At 31.4% G+C, this 17,683-nt stretch overlaps 1 protein-coding gene across 1 annotated transcript; it reads left to right on the top strand.

Moving 5' to 3' along the window:
- Positions 1-12,185: 12,185 nt before the first annotated feature.
- Positions 12,186-13,070, top strand: LOC112000483 (fasciclin-like arabinogalactan protein 12). The gene has a single exon (XM_024032622.2). It carries the CDS (start codon positions 12,186-12,188, stop codon positions 13,068-13,070), a length of 885 nt encoding a protein of 294 aa, XP_023888390.2.
- Positions 13,071-17,683: the final 4,613 nt, after the last annotated feature.

The raw sequence follows: 17,683 nt of genomic DNA, 5'->3' as shown, positions 1-17,683 counted from the left end.
GCCAAACAACCTTTTTGTATGGTTCACCATTTTTGAGTTATGAGTTATGAAACTGAAAATTGAGTTATGGAAATAAAAATCCAAACACCCCCTAAAGATCAAAGTATTTTTGTTTGCTTGTTTGGTAGATAACATTTCCTTATCAGTCATCTTTTAGAAAACATTATCTAGAAAATTGACTATTAGCTCCTTCAAAACGTTTTTTTTTTTTTTTTTTGGAAAACTAACTAATTTTCTTATACTAGTAAGCTGTCCGAGCAATGTTAGGATAATTTTTTGATACTTTATGTAAAATGGTTTTGGATAATGTTAAATTAAATTAGAGTAAAAAAACATATACATTTTGAGATATTAAAAATTAGTTTAGTAGTTTCACCGCATATTCATAGCCTTCTCAAAGTAAGATTAGTTGTATTGTGTTCACATATTTCATACCATGAAATGAAAGTATATCCAACTCTCTTGCCGTCTTCTACTCATCAATAGTATGACATTAAGATATGATGTGTGCAAGTGTATATGCACTATACATGTATCTTATAGATGATTTAAAATTAAACCATGGTAGAATATGGTTTTATATTGTATACCAAATATTCTTTCTACTTACATACCTAAAACAAAAACTATCCAACCAAATTACCCAAACCTAAATCATATTTATGCCTCTAATTTTAAAAAGAAAAAGGAAAAAAAAAAAAAATTACCCGTAGGGGTTTCTGGGTCTTGATGGTAGTGGAAGGCCTGTATAACAGAAGTGGTGACCTCTTATATTCCTGTTTCTCTCTCTTTCAAATGTTTTGTATGTCTCAGGTCTTTTATTTTGGTAATATATAGAGAAATAGTGCGATTTATTTAATAGTCTACAATATTTTTGTCTCTCTCTATCTCTCTTTAGAGCCTTATTTGGTTAGTTATTACTATTAGTCTTTAATTATTATTATTTTTTGCTTTTTTTAAAATACTAAAATGGTGGGTTTGCTTTGTCAGTCTCAAGTATTTTATTTTGGTAATATATAGTGAAACAATACGTTTTATTTAACAATTCACAACATTTTTGTGTTTTTCTATCTCTATTCAGGGTCTTATTTGGTTAGTTATTACTCTTTTCTTCTTCTTTTTTTTTTTTTTTTTTAAATACTAATATAGTGGGTATGCTAAAAGACATGAAGAATAAAGAAATGTGTGGTGTAAGCTTAGTCAATTAATGAGAGATTAATAAGAAAATAGTAAAATAAGTTAATATGAAATTTTGGGTAATAGTAAAAAATACTTAATGAAAGAGATAAAAAAGAGGCTAAATACAAAATTAGAGTGCCACTTGGCAGAACCTCATGCACTCTCGCATGAGATCTCTGCTTTTATATATATATATATATATATTGATTTGATGATTGATTTGGTAGCAACCTTCAAAATAAATTGAAAAATATTTTCTGTTTCTTAGCTTGTATAGAAAATTACTTAGAATTTTGTAATTTCAAATAATCATTTGCACAAAACCTTCATGAATATGAGATAGAGCAACTAGACAATTACCCAAAAATTGATTCAAAATTTTTAGTGTTTTTAACTAGGTTTATAATACATTATTTTATAATTACTAAGCTAATGCAAGGATGGTGTGAAGTATCCTAACCTAAATTTAGGAATAAATATCTACAATCTAAATATATGTAACTTTGGAAGTTCCATGATAATTATGTGTGGCCATGTGGGTAAATAGTGCAATATATGCAATCCCATGTAATGTGCGGAAAAATTTGACGATTTGTTTTTTTGTTTAGTCAAAAAAGAAAATTGTAGATAAAATTTATAAGTGTTAAAATGATGTGATTATTTTTCAACAAAGTATAGTTGATGCAATATATTAGATTTTCTAAATTAATCTATCTATATTTGTTATTTGAAAGTATCTTAAATTTTGTAAGTAATTTTTTTTCAAGGAAACATAACGCATTTTTATATTCAATTATTATATAAGAGATATTTTGTAAATAATATAATATATGGTGAAACTTGTTTCTAGTGCTCTTTACAAACTGTTCATCCTACATACTTTTTGAATGGCCTAAAAATGAAGTAGCTAGATATAAGTAAATCCATCACTTATATTAGAAAAAAAAAAAAAAAAAAGACTTAAATAATATAAGAAAAATGTATTTTATTAAGAACCTACCAACATTATGTTGAGAATATGACATAATTAATTGTTAAAAAAACAGCTCATTTTTCTACAAAAACATCTCCTCCCAAAATATCATCAAACTGGACCAAATGGACCAAATTATACCACATTGGTCTGAAGTGGATTAAGTGGACCAAAAGAACTGAAATGTTACGTTGATTTGGCTCAATAACTCAACAAGAGTGTAACAATAATAAATGTTACACTTAAGTGTTTAGATATAATAGATATGAAATATTTAAAAATTTTCATAGTTTGGAAGCATTCTGCATGTTTTGTGTTTTCGATGGTTTGGGGATAAGGTCTTTTAGGGCATCCTTGTTTATTGCCTTTGTTTAGAAAGTGAGTTTTAGAAGTCTAGATGAGATAAGTGGTCTATTCTAGTGCATAGTCCAACTTGTTGAAGAGGGGAACTTCCACACTTGATCTCCAAACTTTAGGCTGCTTTAGAGAACTTCCCCCTTTTGCTTGCCGGGTTGAGTTGTAGAGTCTAGAGAGCTAGGTTCAAGAAATCTTTCGATAACTCTTCCCTATTCCTGAAGATTTTCTATCACTTCTTTCTTTTTTATCACTTTCTCTGAATAGTCCTCATTTCCTAAGGATTCCCGATGTCATTAATAAGGATAACGGGGCTATTTTTATAGTGAAAACTTGCATTTCTTGAAAATGGCTAGTTTGGAAACTACAACCCATGGAGACCACTTTTTCATTATGTTTCTCCTCCTTGACAAGTACAGAGAAAACATACACCGGTTACAAATCTCAAGGTATAGATTCATCTGTTGATAATTGATGCCCCATAATCCAAGGGATTTACAATGAAGTCACCACAGTAATTTTTTTTTTAAAAAAAGATAATTAAGAATTGATGAATAATGAAGATTACAATATTACATATATCGTTTGGTAAAAAAAATAAGTGCATGACTTTGGTTCTAGATACAATCTAACAAGAAAATTACATTTCTTTGTTTCTTAGTTACATTTTGAAATATCAAGAAAAAATTGCATAAAAAGTATTAACCTATACATCCCAAAGATTAAGTTCGAGGTTATTTTACAAAATGAGAAGGTGTTTGGCACCCATTGCGCCCAATCTAATTAAGTTGGTCTTCTATAATAAAATTATCAAATATAAACAAATTCACTCAACCATTACACAATTAAGTAATAAAATTATCAAAACAGAAAAATTAATTATAGAAACTCCAGCACTGTGTATTTACATATTCAAGATTAATAACTAACAAGTCAATATAAGCACATTAGCCATTAAGGACTCATCAAATCATGCTAATGACAATAAAAGAAACACTAACTTCGCACAATAACTTATTGTAAGATGAATGAATATGATTAAGATGAATTGATATGGATGAACTTGCTAAGTTGTGAAGATATAAACCTTAGATGCAATTCCTACATGACATATGAACATATTTCACATGATTTGCTAAAAATCAAACTAGGCATTAAATCTGGAGCTTTAACATCTAAATCCATTTTTTCAAGTGAACTGTTGTCCATCCTATATATGTAAAGAAAACACAGACATCGATCTATCTTAGATGACATGCGAAAGTAATGCAACAAAGAAAATAAATATCATGAAAAAAAAAAAATTAATAGATCTTTCATTATATTGAATTAATGTAACTAAGCTACGATGCATGAGCATAGGAGTTATGATCATAGAATTACAACTAACGCTAAAAACAAATCTAAGATAATAGACTCCATAATCTAGCCTAACACTTGGAAACTAATCTAACTTAACACATGTTTTTGAAATATTTTTAAATATAAAAGCATGATAAAACCTAACTATGTCTAAACATGCTATAAAAATAAAATTAGCTATGAAGGAATCGAACCTGCATGCAGTTTCTAGTTATTGATCAGTTCTTGGGCTCGGGGTGGATTGTTGATTTTTCTTGCCACTACAATCGTCTTTGATCTTAGATTGTTCAGATCTCCACCTATTATATTGCTTCTCCGTAAGATAAATGCTTGTTGATATATCTTTGTCTAGTTGATGATGATTGATTGATGCAATAGCCTAGAATACTATTAGGATTTGTGTTTATGAATAAAACAATGCAAGCTAAAGTGATTTATGTGCTGTAAAAAGTGTGTACGATGAAAAATATTTAAAATATTCATGGCTCACTAAACTACCATAGGCAAAAATTCTTGACCTTTTTTCGTAGGGATACTTGTCCTATTTAGAGAGAGAGAGAGAGAGAGAGAGAGAGAGAGAGAGAGCTATTTTCCTTATTTTAAAGGTTCAGAGGCCATGCAATTAGTGGTTTTATATCCTATTAATCTCTCACAAGTTTATAAAAAAGCAGATGAACTTCAATTTATTAAATCAATTGAAGTCATGCAATTGGATCCACCCATTTGTAGGGCAACAATGTTTTAGTTGGGTTATGGTCAATTAGAGATGAACTTCAATTCGCTAAATCAATTAGATCAATCCATCTTAAAGTCGAACTTGATGCAAACCTGCTTTTGAATTTGCTAAATCAATTAGATCAATCCATCTAATAGTCGAACTTGATGCAAACCTGCTTTTGAATTTTCTAACAAATAATATCACTGCGCGTAATTTTTATGCTAGAATTGAGAGAGATTGCATATCCCTCATGAGCTCGATTCCCATCTAGAACTAACCCATTCCTACCATGAAGGAAAATCAAACAGCTGACTGCTTTGCAAAGCTTGGATGGATGCATGACTTGCCTTTTGTTATTCAAAGCATAGCCTTTGTTAAATTTTAATTTGTCAAACTTTGTTTCAACTCGTTTTGTAATTATATGTTGTAACTCTTCTATTTTGAATTTATTTTACTGTCTTGTTATTGCCAAATAAAAATTATTATACAAATCTCAGAAAACAATTATTTAACTGAAACTGAAAACTTTTTGTTGAAAGTACGGTAAATAAAGCTAAAAGCTAACTGAATTAGTACAATGGAACTCATCAATAGTAGCAAAAATAAGTTAAATAATAGTAAAAATAAGTTAAATAGTAAAAAAACTATTTTTTTTAGCCAAGCCAAATGCAACCTAAAGGTAGTAGTAGAGCACTTGTAATATCTTAGAAGATTGCTTCTCCAAACTCTTAAAAAATGCATTCAAATACTGGTAATTTGCATAGTCTCATTAGGATTTAATTTCTTGCTAATGAGACATTTGATAAAAAAAAAGCCAGCTAAACAGCCATGTAAGTATGTCTGTTTTTTTTTTTTTTTTTTTTTTTTTTTTATATATATATATATATATATTTTTTTTTTTTTTTATTTGATGATTGATTTGGTAGCAACCTTCAAAATAAATTGAAAAATATTTTTTGTTGCTTAGCTTGTATAGAAAATTACTTAGAATTTTGTAATTTCAAATAATCATTTGCACAAAACCTTCATGAATATGAGATAGAGCAACTAGACAATTACCCAAAAATTGATTCAGACTTTTCGATTCAACCTCTTGGCACGGTGGTTTTATTGTGTGTGGTGCTATATGATCGCATGTGAAGTCACTGCAAGTGATGGTATGTATAAGTGTGATTGGCAACATTTTTTGTTTTTTAGTAAATAGTAATACTTATTAGAACACAGACAAAAGTAGTAATATTAGTGTTTTTAACTACGTTTATTATACATTATTTTATAATTACGAAGCTAATGCAAGGATGTTGTGAAGTATCCTAACCTAAATTTAGGAATAAATATCTACAATCTAAATATATGTAACTTTGGAAGTTCCATGATAATTATGTGTGGCCATGTGGGTAAATAGTGCAATATATGCAATCCCATGTAATGTGCAGAAAAATTTGACGATTTGTTCTTTTGTTTAGTCAAAAAAGAAAATAGTAGATAAAATTTATAAGTGTTAAAATGATGTGATTATTTTTCAACAAAGTATAGTTGATGCAATATATTAGATTTTCTAAATTGATCTATCTATATTTGTTATTTGAAAGTATCTTAAATTTTGTAAGTAATTTTTTTTCAAGGAAACATAACACATTTTTATATTCAATTATTATATAAGAGATATTTTGTAAATAATATAATATATGGTTGAAACTTGTTTCTAGTGCTCTTTACAAACTGTTCATCCTACATACTTTTTGAATGGCCTAAAAATGAAGCAGATATAAGTAAATCCATCACTTATATTAGAAAAAAAAAAGACTTAAATAATATAAGAAAAATGTATTTTATTAAGAACCTACCAACATTATGTTGAGAATATGACATAATTAATTGTTAAAAAAGCAGTTCATTTTTTCTACAAAAACCTCTCCCAAAATATCACCAAAGTGGACGAAATGGACCAAATTTTACCACATTGGTCTGAAGTGGATTATGTGGACCAAAAGAACTGAAATGTTACGTTAATGTGGCTTAACAACTCAACAAGAGCGTAACAATAATAAATGTTACACTCAACAAGAGCGTAACAATAATAAATGTTACACTTAAGTGTTTAGATATTATAGATATGAAATATTTAAAAAATTTCATAGTTTGGAAGCATTCTCCAATCATGTTTTGTGTTTTCGATGGTTTGGGGATAAGGTCTTTTAGGGCATCCTTGTTTATTGCCTTTGTTTAGAAAGTGAGTTTTAGAAGTCTAGATGAGATAATTGGTCTATTCTAGTGCATAGTCCAACTTGTTGAAGAGGGGAACTTCCACACTTGATCTCCAAACTTTAGGCTGCTTTAGAGAACTTCCCTTTTGATTGCCGGGTTGAGTTGTAGAGTCTAGAGAGCTAGGTTCAAGAAATCTTTCGATAACTCTTCCCTATTCCTGAAGATTTTCTATCACTTCTTTCTTTTTTATCACTTTCTCTGAATAGTCCTCATTTCCTAAGGATTCCCGATGTCATTAATAAGGATAACGGGGCTATTTTTATAGTGAAAACTTGCATTTCTTGAAAAAGGCTAGTTTGGAAACTACAACCCATGGAGACCACTTTTTCATTATGTTTCTCCTCCTTGACAAGTACAGAGAAAACATCCACCGGTTACAAACCTGAAGGTATAGATTCATCTGTTGATAATTGATGCCCCATGCCATAATCCAAGGGATTTACAATGAAGTCACCACATTAATTTTTTTTAAAAAAAGATAATTAAGAATTGATGAATAATGAAGATTACAATATTACATACATCGTTTGGTAAAAAAAAATAAGTGCATGACTTTGGTTCTAGATACAATCTAACAAGAAAATTACATTTCTTTGTTTCTTAGTTACATTTTGAAATATCAAGAAAAAATTGCATAAAAAGTATTAACCTATACATCCCAAAGATTAAGTTCGAGGTTATTTTAAAGGATGAGAAGGTGTTTGACACTCATTGCGCCCAATCTAATTAAGTTGGTCTCCTATAATACAATTATCAAATATAAACAAATTCACTCAACCATTACACAATTAAGTAATAAAATTATCAAAACAGAAAAATTGTAGAAACTCCAGCACTGTGTATTTACATATTCAAGAATAATAACTAACAAGTCAATATAAGCACATTAGCCATTAAGGACTCATCAAATCATGATAATGACAATAAAAGAAACACTAACTTCGCACAATAACTTATTGTAAGATGAATGAATATGATTAAGATGAATTGATATGGATGAACTTGCCAAGTTGTGAAGATATAAACCTTAGATGCAATTCCTACATGACATATGAGCATATTTCACATGATTTGCTAAAAATCAAACTAGGCATTAAATCTGGAGCTTTAACATCTAAATCCATTTTTTCAAGTGAACTGTTGTCCATCCTATATATGCAAAGAAAACACAGACATCGATCTATCTTAGATGACATGCGAAAGTAATGCAACAAAGAAAATAAATATCATGAAAAAAAATTAATAGATCTTTCATTATATTGAATTAATGTAACTAATCTACGATGCATGAGCATAGGAGTTATGATCGTAGAATTACAACTAACGCTAAAAACAAATCTAAGATAATAAACTCCATAATCTAGCCTAACACTTGGAAACTAATCTAACTTAACACATGTTTTTGAAATATTTTTAATTATAAAAGCATGATAAAACCTAACTATGTCTAAACATGCTATAAAAATAAAATTAGCTATGAAGGAATCGAACCTGCATGCAGTTTCTAGTTATTGATCAGTTCTTGGGCTCGGGGTGGATTGTTGATTTTTCTTGCCACTACAATCGTCTTTGATCTTAGATTGTTCAGATCTCCACCTATTATATTGCTTCTCCGTAAGATAAATGCTAGTTGATATATCTTTGTCTAGTTGATGATGATTGATTGATGCAATAGCCTAGAATACTACTAGGATTTGTGTTTATGAATAAAGCAATGCAAGCTAAATGATTTATGTGCTGTAAAAAGTGTGTACGATGAAAAATATTTAAAATATTCATGGCTCACTAAACTACCATAGGCAAAAATTCTTGACCTTTTTTCGTAGGGATACTTGTCCTATTTAGAGAGAGAGAGAGAGAGAGCTATTTTCCTTATTTTAAAGGTTCAGAGGCCATGCAATTAGTGGTTTTATATCCTATTAATCTCTCACAAGTTTATAAAAAAGCAGATGAACTTCAATTTATTAAATCAATTGAAGTCATGCAATTCAATCCACCCATTTGTAGGGCAACAATGTTTTAGTTGAGTTATGGTCAATTAGAGATGAACTTCAATTCGCTAAATCAATTAGATCAATCCATCTTAAAGTCGAACTTGATGCAAACCTGCTTTTGAATTTGCTAAATCAATTAGATCAATCCATCTAATAGTCGAACTCGATGCAAACCTGCTTTTGAATTTTCTAACAAATAATATCACTGCGCGTAATTTTTATGCTGGAATTGAGAGAGATTGCATATCCCTCATGAGCTCGATTCCCATCTAGAACTAACCCATTCCTACCATGAAGGAAAATCAAACAGCTGACTGCTCTGCAAAGCTTGGATGGATGCATGACTTGCCTTTTGTTATTCAAAGCATAGCCTTTGTTAAATTTTAATTTGTCAAACTTTGTTTCAACTCGTTTTGTAATTATATGTTGTAACTCTTCTATTTTAAATTTATTTTACTGTCTTGTTATTGCCAAATAAAAATTATTATACAAATCTTAGAAAACAATTATTTAACTGAAACTAAAAACTTTTTGTTGAAAGTACAGTAAATAAAACTAAAAGCTAACTGAATTAGTATAATGAGACTCATCAATAGTAGCAAAAATAAGTTAAATAATAGTAAAAATAAGTTAAATAGTAAAACAAATATTTTTTTTAGCCAAGCCAAATGCAACCTGAAGGTAGTAGTAGAGCACTTGTAATATCTTAGAAGATTGCTTCTCCAAACTCTTAAAAAATGCATTCAAATACTGGTAATTTGCATAGTTTCATTAGGATTTAATTTCTTGCTAATGAGACAGTTGAGCAAAAAAAGCCAGCTAAACAGCCATGTAAGTATGTCTGTTTTTATTTTTTATTTTTTTATTTTTTTTTTAAAATTATAGATAAAATCACACTTTTATCCCTCAAATTTTGAAACTTCTGCCCCTCATCTATGCTCTTTTTTCCATTCCCCCGTCAATAAATTGTGGTGCTTGTCCATTCACTTTTTCCCCATTTTTCAACATTTCCCATTTTGTCTCTCCCTAGCACCACCTTTGCTGATCAGGCTACCAAGTGGTGGTTGTGATCAGAAACGAAGCGATGATTTCAATCGAGGGGGACCAAAATTTTGAGGGGCAAAATTGTCATATGATCCGGATTAGTTTGGCAGTGCTGATGTGTTTATTGAGTTAAACATCAAATAAAAGAGTTGAGCTCACGATAATGACACAACAGATACTTTCTACTTAATTTAATTCGATTAAAAAAAAGAGAGGAAGTTCTACCTAGTTGATGCAACGATAGTGAAAAGGAAAGAGGGGAGTAAGTTCCTTTCTACTATTCAGCAAAAAAAAAAAAAGAGTTCCTTTTCTACTAGAAATGAACCTAAAATAAAAGTTTAACATTAGCACGCTCGTCGATGCAAACATTAATTTCTTACTAAAAACTCATAATATAATAATAAAGCATATTTCCTCCTCCGGGGAGGTAGAGTGGAACACTCATAATATCTTATAGGTTTACTTCTCCAAACCCTTAATATATATATATATATATATTCTAAATATTGGTATTTTAGTTTTACATAGTTTCATTAAGACTTAATTCCATGAATTTAGAGGCAATTATTGGAAAGATCCTCGCTCTTTTTCACTATTCTTTATTGAGATGAGCTTAAATCTTTCTAGAAAAAGAAATGTGTACCATTACCTGCTCTACTTCAGCCTAAAAATAGTTGATAGGCCTAAAAATTATTTTCATTTAAAAAAAATATCAAATTATCTTTAAGAAAAGAAAAGAAAAAAGAAAAAAGTATTCTAAGATGATATTTATTTTAGGCTTCATTATTATTTCAAATAAATTGAAATGATTATGTATGATTAATATCAAATAATCTCTATTATCGTTTAAGATAAATTGAAACTAATAATTATGTACGATAATATCAAATAATTTATAATATCGTCAACTACGAGTCTTGTAGTTGCTAATTAAAAATTCAGAAGTAAATTGCAAAGTAAATTCTAAAATTTGGAGTTGCTTAGATTTTACCCACATAAAAAAAATGAATTTTACACCTTGTTTTATTCTATTAACAACTTCGATAATAAATAAACAAGAGGATGCAATGAAAAGAATTGCTACAGCATGTAACTTTAGAGAAGGTCTGGCCCTCGGCCTCTGATTGCTAAAGCCCTCCTCTCATGTCCCATCTGAGCGCAATTTTGTTCCGTCTGTGAAAGCAAAGCAATCATATACATCTTTATCTGCCTCCACATCCAAATAATTGAGAATTTGAGATCCCCTTTCCTTTTCCTGCCTTCAGGAAGCAAACTAGCTGCTAAACCACAAAACCTCTCATTTTATCCATTCATTCTTCATAGATTCAATTGGAACCAAATTTGGCAAACTCATTTGATTAACCCGGTTGGTAAAATAGCATCAGAATTGGTTGCACTTACATTTGGATTGAACTGAGATTGGCATCGTCTAGCAGCAGCGAAAGGCTGATAAAAATGAGGGATTCTAGCTAGTTGAGGATTAAGAACTGTCACATTAATCAAAATTCAAAATAACAAATTGAAAATTTGGATATGTAGCTGGAACTGAAATGAACCTTAATTAACGATTATAATCCTATATTTTAATTCTTTTATCTGCAACAAATAATAATAATAATAATAATAATAAATAAATAAATTATTAACTCGGAAGACATCCTAATATAACTAATTGCAAATGGCAGATCATAGTGTTGAATTTTACTCTGTTTGAGGAATTAACCAGAAAAGAGGAAGAGTAATTTTTATTTTTATTTTGATAGATAGATAGTGGGGGAGGGGGTGATGGGATAAAGTGATAGGCTAATGTAGTGTCGCCCTTTGTGGTGACTCGTACTTGTGAGCTATGAAAGTTGATACTACCTATTGTTTTCAACTTCCTCCTTAGGCTTGCAGCAAACAAATGATTTTCATATCTAAGAATAATTCTGTGTGATTGTGAGAGCAGACGTTTTGACAAGCATCTTAATCCCCCCGCTTGCACAATTGAGATCCCCTTTCTTTTTCCTGCTTTCCCAAGCAAACTGGCTGCTAAAACAACAAAATCTCTCATTTTATCCATTCTTTCCTCTACCTTTCCAAGACAGATTAGCTGCAAACAACTTAGGTTTTGTAACTAGAAGTGAACACTTTCACCTAATTGCCGTGTCTCCCAGCCATAATAAAAGCCCTCTCTCCCCTCCAACACATATCAAACACTTCTGCAAGTGCAAGTGCAAGTGCAAGCACCACTCTTGCATTTCAAAACTTCCCAGCAAAACAAAACTGTCCACACAACAAAATAACTTCAAAGATGACAAAACAGACTGCCTTCTCCCTCTCAATTTTACTCGTATTTTTCTTCCATTGCATCACAACTTTAGGCCAGCCGGCTGCAGCTCCGGCCCAGCCAGCAAATGCTCCAGTCCAACCTGCGAATGCTCCAGTACAGCCCCCCACTCCGCCAGTAGTTCAGCCTGCCAAGGCGCCAGCCCCAGTCCAGTCTGCCAAGGTCCCACCCATAAAGAAAGGTGTCCCTGATGTAACCAAAATCCTTGGAAAGGCCGGTGGGTTCTCAGTCTTTATCCGCCTCTTAAAAAGTACCGGAGTGTCTGACCAATTATACGGCCAGCTTAACAATTCAAATAATGGGTTTACTATCTTTGCTCCTACTGATGCTGCATTTTCAAGCCTCAAAGCGGGCACTATAAATTCTCTGTCTGACCTACAAAAGACCCAACTAGTACAATTTCACATATTAAACACAGTTGTTACTCTCTCAAATTTCCAAACTCTGAGCAATCCTGTGCCCACAGAGGCCGGAGATACCAGTGCCGGTGAGTTCCCACTAACCGTGACCACTGCTGGCAACCAAGTGAACATCTCTACTATTCTTGTTAATACCACGTTGGGTGGAACTGTGTATTCGGATAACCAGCTTGATATATATCAAGTGGATCAAGTGCTTCTTCCTGTTGACATTTTTAGTCCTAAGCCTAAGCATAAGGCACCAGCCTCGGCACCAACATTGTCAAAGCCTAAGAGTGCGGACAATGATGATGATGCAGATACAGATACTCCGTCTGTTGCTGCAAAAGTGAACGCGTCTGGTGCAGTGAGTCTCAACAGGCATGGAATATTGGTGTCCATTGGAGTTGCTGTGATTGCATCATTGTCACGAAGGGACTTGATGGCATAAATATACATGTTGGATTTTGACAAGTGGGTTCCAATTGTTTAGGGCCTATGATTTTCCTGAGTTCGGGTGAGCCGTCGTGATTAATACCGAGTGCTTTCAAATAATTGCCATCTCTCCCTGTCCAATCTGCATTCAAATTTGTGATGCGAACTAATGATGCTAAGGCTCTATCTTTGTTTTATTTTATTTATGTAATTATTGTTCCTTTTATTTTTAATTTATAATATTTCTATGTACTTGAGAATTTTCTATGATTTTTCAACGGTTGTCATTGGAATTTTGGAATAGTGGAATTGAGCATTAAACTTTCTCTTTTGAATTCTGGTCACATATATAGTTAATTAGACTGAGCCTGAGTGCCTGACTCAATAAACTGAATTATATATGGTTTAAAAATTACGTAGTTAATTGAGCATTAAACTTTATCAATTTCACAAATTAAATCCAAGTAGTTAATAAGCCGGACTCAATAATATGAATAAACAATCACAACAAGAACAACCACACAATAATATGAATAAACAATCACAACAAGAAAAATCCACTACCACTTTAGCATCCAATTCAATCTATACAGCAATTAGGGGCCTGTTTGGTAAGGTAGCTCAAACAACAATTTTTAATATTTGAGTGGGCCAAAAAAAAAAAAAATGCATTTGGTAAGAGATTTCATTTAGGAGTATTTGAGTTAGGTTTTTCATTTTAGACTGTTTAAACACTGAATTTAGAGAACTTCTTTTACTAGTTTTTAGTTTTTAAATAATATTGTTCAATTGTAATTTTGTAAATATTTAGAAACATATGGACCCCACATGATAAAACCTAACATAACTACAACTCTCTTTCTCTCACGTGCACGCCTCATCTTTTTCTTTTTTTCTTTCTTTTCCTCCCTTCTCTTTTACGTTCATTCTCTCTTCACTCCTCTAATAAATATTAATAAAATAATTGTATATGACAGAAAGTTACCATTAAAAAAAAAAAAAAATACCTACACATATCAAATACACAACTATATTTTTTTACATTTTAAAATATATTGTTTAAAATATGATATCGAATACATTTTTTATATTTTGAGTACTTTAAATATTTATTTTTACAATATTTTTTAAATTATAATTTTCACATAATTTTAAATAACAATAATTAAAAGTTACTACCAGCCCTAAACTAAAAAATTGGTGCCAGTCCCAATGTTTCTTGTAAGCTCATCCCTCATGGCCCAAGGCTTGGCTAAGAAATTGGTTGTAGTCCCAATGTTTCTTGAAAAGCCCATTACCCAATTACCGAGTCATTACTCATCACATAACCCAAAATATATTCTAGTTTGTCCCAATTTTTTCAAAAATTCAAGGTCTTACGAGAAAGTATATGGTGTTTTTGTATTACCACGTCAGCACCTTATTTGGTATTTTGTATCCACATGAACCAAATGACAAAGTTGCTCTAAAAATTTTTCAAACTTCTGCCACTTTCTATCTTCTCTTTTCTCCAAAATTAACCTTTCACTCCTCTCTCAAAATTTTTTAAACAGAAGTTTTCTCTCTCTCAATTTCTTCCCCTCTGAAAATTAGAAGCCAAAATTTCCCAAAATTTCACCTTTTTCCATTACCACTAACCACAATCCCTTTAACCTTTCATCCCCAGGTCCCTAACCAGCACTGCCTGCCTTCTCCCTCCCTTTACTCTGTCTCTATCTCTCTCTCACTCATCTTCCATTCTTTACAGAAAGCTTATCCGACTCCAACTCAAGCCAGTGCAATATGAAAATCTTACAAAATTTCTCATGGGTATTTCTTGTTGAAAATTCAGAGTCTTCTTTTGAGGAAATCAAGTAGTTTATCAGCTTAGGCCTTTTCTAAATTCTTTTCTTTTTTCTTGATTTGAATTCTGTGTTTGTTTCGCAAGTTTCTTTTTTGGGCAGGTTTAGCTTAGGCCATTTTAAAAGACGCTATATTTGTCGAAGTTAGGTTGTTCCAGTAACATGTTCACCCCTTTTCTTTTTTTCTTTTTTCTTTTTTGGTTGTTGTTGGGGGTTTGGGGGTTTTTGAGCAAAAATTCAGTTTGGGAATTTGGGCTGGTGATGTTGGGATTGGGGTAATGCAAACCTTTTGTTTGGATGCTGAGAAAACAAAGGAAAAGAAAAAATAAATAATGGTCCTTATTTTTTTATGGGAATAATGGTTCCTTATTGTTTATTTTCTTTCTCCTTATTTTAATTGTCAATTGAAATTGGTCTTTTTTTTTTTCCTTTTTTCTTTTTTTCATTTATTTTCTGAACAATCAAACAGAGAGCTGGAATGGGTTGCCTTTGTAGGAGATTTGACACTCTTTTATAGAGATGTGTTCTTTTTTTAGTTTTAGTTTGTCAATGTTCCTGATTTTTTTTTTCTCTTCAAAAAGAAAAATAACAAACAAAAATTGGAATATTTTAATTGCAGGCTGCAGCTTTCTATCATCCTGTTTCAGATTCCAAAATTTTCTATCGCTTCTTTTCGTGCTTGCTAATAAACTTGGGCAAGTGAAGGGAAATGGACATTTAAATGTGATGCTCAATCGGATGTTACCACACCGGTTCAAATTTGCTTCTATTGGTGGTTTTTTTCTCCTTACTTCAACTCTGCAGGGTCATCATCATTCTATGAACTTCACTAAGGTTGTGTTTGGGAACTTAGATTTGGATTTGGATTTGAAATTAATAGATTTGAAATCAAGGGATTTCAAATCCATTGATTTTAGAAATTATTTCAAATCTAAACATTTTAAATATTGAAAATTCTTGGAGGATATGTCAAATCCAAATCCTTGACCTTTTTTAAACTTCCCAAACGAAGGATTTGGATTTAAGCCCCCTCAAATCCAAATAGGCCATAAGAGCATTTCACAAAACTAATTCTACACTGATCAGAACAGCTTGTTTACATTTAAATTAGAAAAAAAAAAAAAAAAATCTAATGCACAATATATATTAATGATTTGCATATATAATTATTGACATTATTTCACTTGAAGCTAACATATTGAACCTAACATGTAGTTTCATTAGTTACAAAAATTTGCTACAGTGCTTAATTACTCAATCACATGCTTAATACAACCTACTGAGCTAATTAGTACTCAACTGATACCTGATGCTAGCAATGTGTGACAATTACAATGACTATTACCCTACACAATCAAGTACACACTAGCCACTTAGTCAATTACATTCAAGTAACAGTAGCAATAAGCTTAACCCACTCAAGTCTCAACGCAGCAACTCAAGCATCACAGGCACAATAGCTCACAAAACCAAACTCGGCAGCAGATCGTCTCAGCATCACATACGTACCGGCATGCTTTCCATAATGATCCTAACAAAAGGACAGCTTGAAATTTAAGTATAATAATTTCCATAATAACTCAATCAACCATGAACTCATGCACACTCAACTAGATCGTCTCAAGCATCACAGGCACAATAGCTCACAAAACCAAACTCAGCAGCAGATCGTCTCAGCATCACATACGTACCGGCATGCTTTCCATAATGATCCTAACAAAAGGACAACTTGAAATTTAAGTATAATAATTTGCATAATAACTCAATCAACCATGAACTCATGCACACTCAACTAGATCTTATACCCATTATTTGAATATAATAATTTCCATAGTAACTCAACAAAGCTTACACTAATAAAAGAAACAAGAAATATAATGAGAACTTCTACCTTAAAGGAGAATTGGGAAGACACTATTTCATAGAATCAATTCAAATTAATAGGGATCAAATTCAGAAATTAAGAGTATGAACTATGAACACAACCTACCACAAGCAAGGAAAATAATTATTAGAAGGACCAAAATTTGAAAATTCCAACAATGACAAAGAAAATTAATATGTACTAGAGCTGTTTTTGTTCATAAAGGACTTAATTTATCAAACTGCATAAGTTCATGGCCAAGAAAATTAAGTAGACCACAACATGATTGAATCATGGTTTCAATTAGCACCAAGCTGCAAGTAGCCCCATAACTAGCAGTTCCTTTACCTTTTTTAAAAAAAAACCCTAACAAATAAATTGAATATCCAAAAGTTTCGGATCTATCGAATTAGATCTTTGAGAAGAAGAATCAAATCTGCAAACAACAAAAAATCAAAACATGAGAAACGTTAAGAAAATCTTAATACTCTTATCTCTCTCTTTTTTGTCTTTCCTTATTTTCTCAGCTACCAAACAGATACGAAATTGAAAAAGGAAGAGAGAAATCGCTTTGTACCGTTTGAAAGTTTCGGAACCCAGGGAAGCGGTACCACGGCAGTGGAAGCAGTGCGGTAGCAGTCGCAGGTGAAAGAGAGTGTATTTGAGAGAGAGAACTTCAGTTCTAAAAATTTTGGGAAATTTTGGCTTTTAATTTTTAGAAGGGAAGAAACTGAGAGAGAGAGAACTTCTGTTTGAAAAATTTTGAGAGAGGAGTGAAAGGTTAATTTTGGAAAAAAGAGAAGATAGAAAGTGGCGGGAGTTTGAAAAATTTTCAAGCAACTTTGTCATTTGGTTCGTATGGTTAGAATGAATTGCAGTGGCCAGTTGTCAATCATCTATTAGATACAAAATACCAAATAAGAT

This window comes from Quercus suber, unplaced genomic scaffold (assembly GCF_002906115.3).
Source record: "Quercus suber isolate HL8 unplaced genomic scaffold, Cork oak 2.0 scaffold_485, whole genome shotgun sequence".
Classification (NCBI taxonomy): Eukaryota; Viridiplantae; Streptophyta; class Magnoliopsida; order Fagales; family Fagaceae; genus Quercus; species Quercus suber.
Note: the sequence above shows the minus strand (reverse complement) of the source record. Positions and strands in the feature narration are given on the sequence as shown.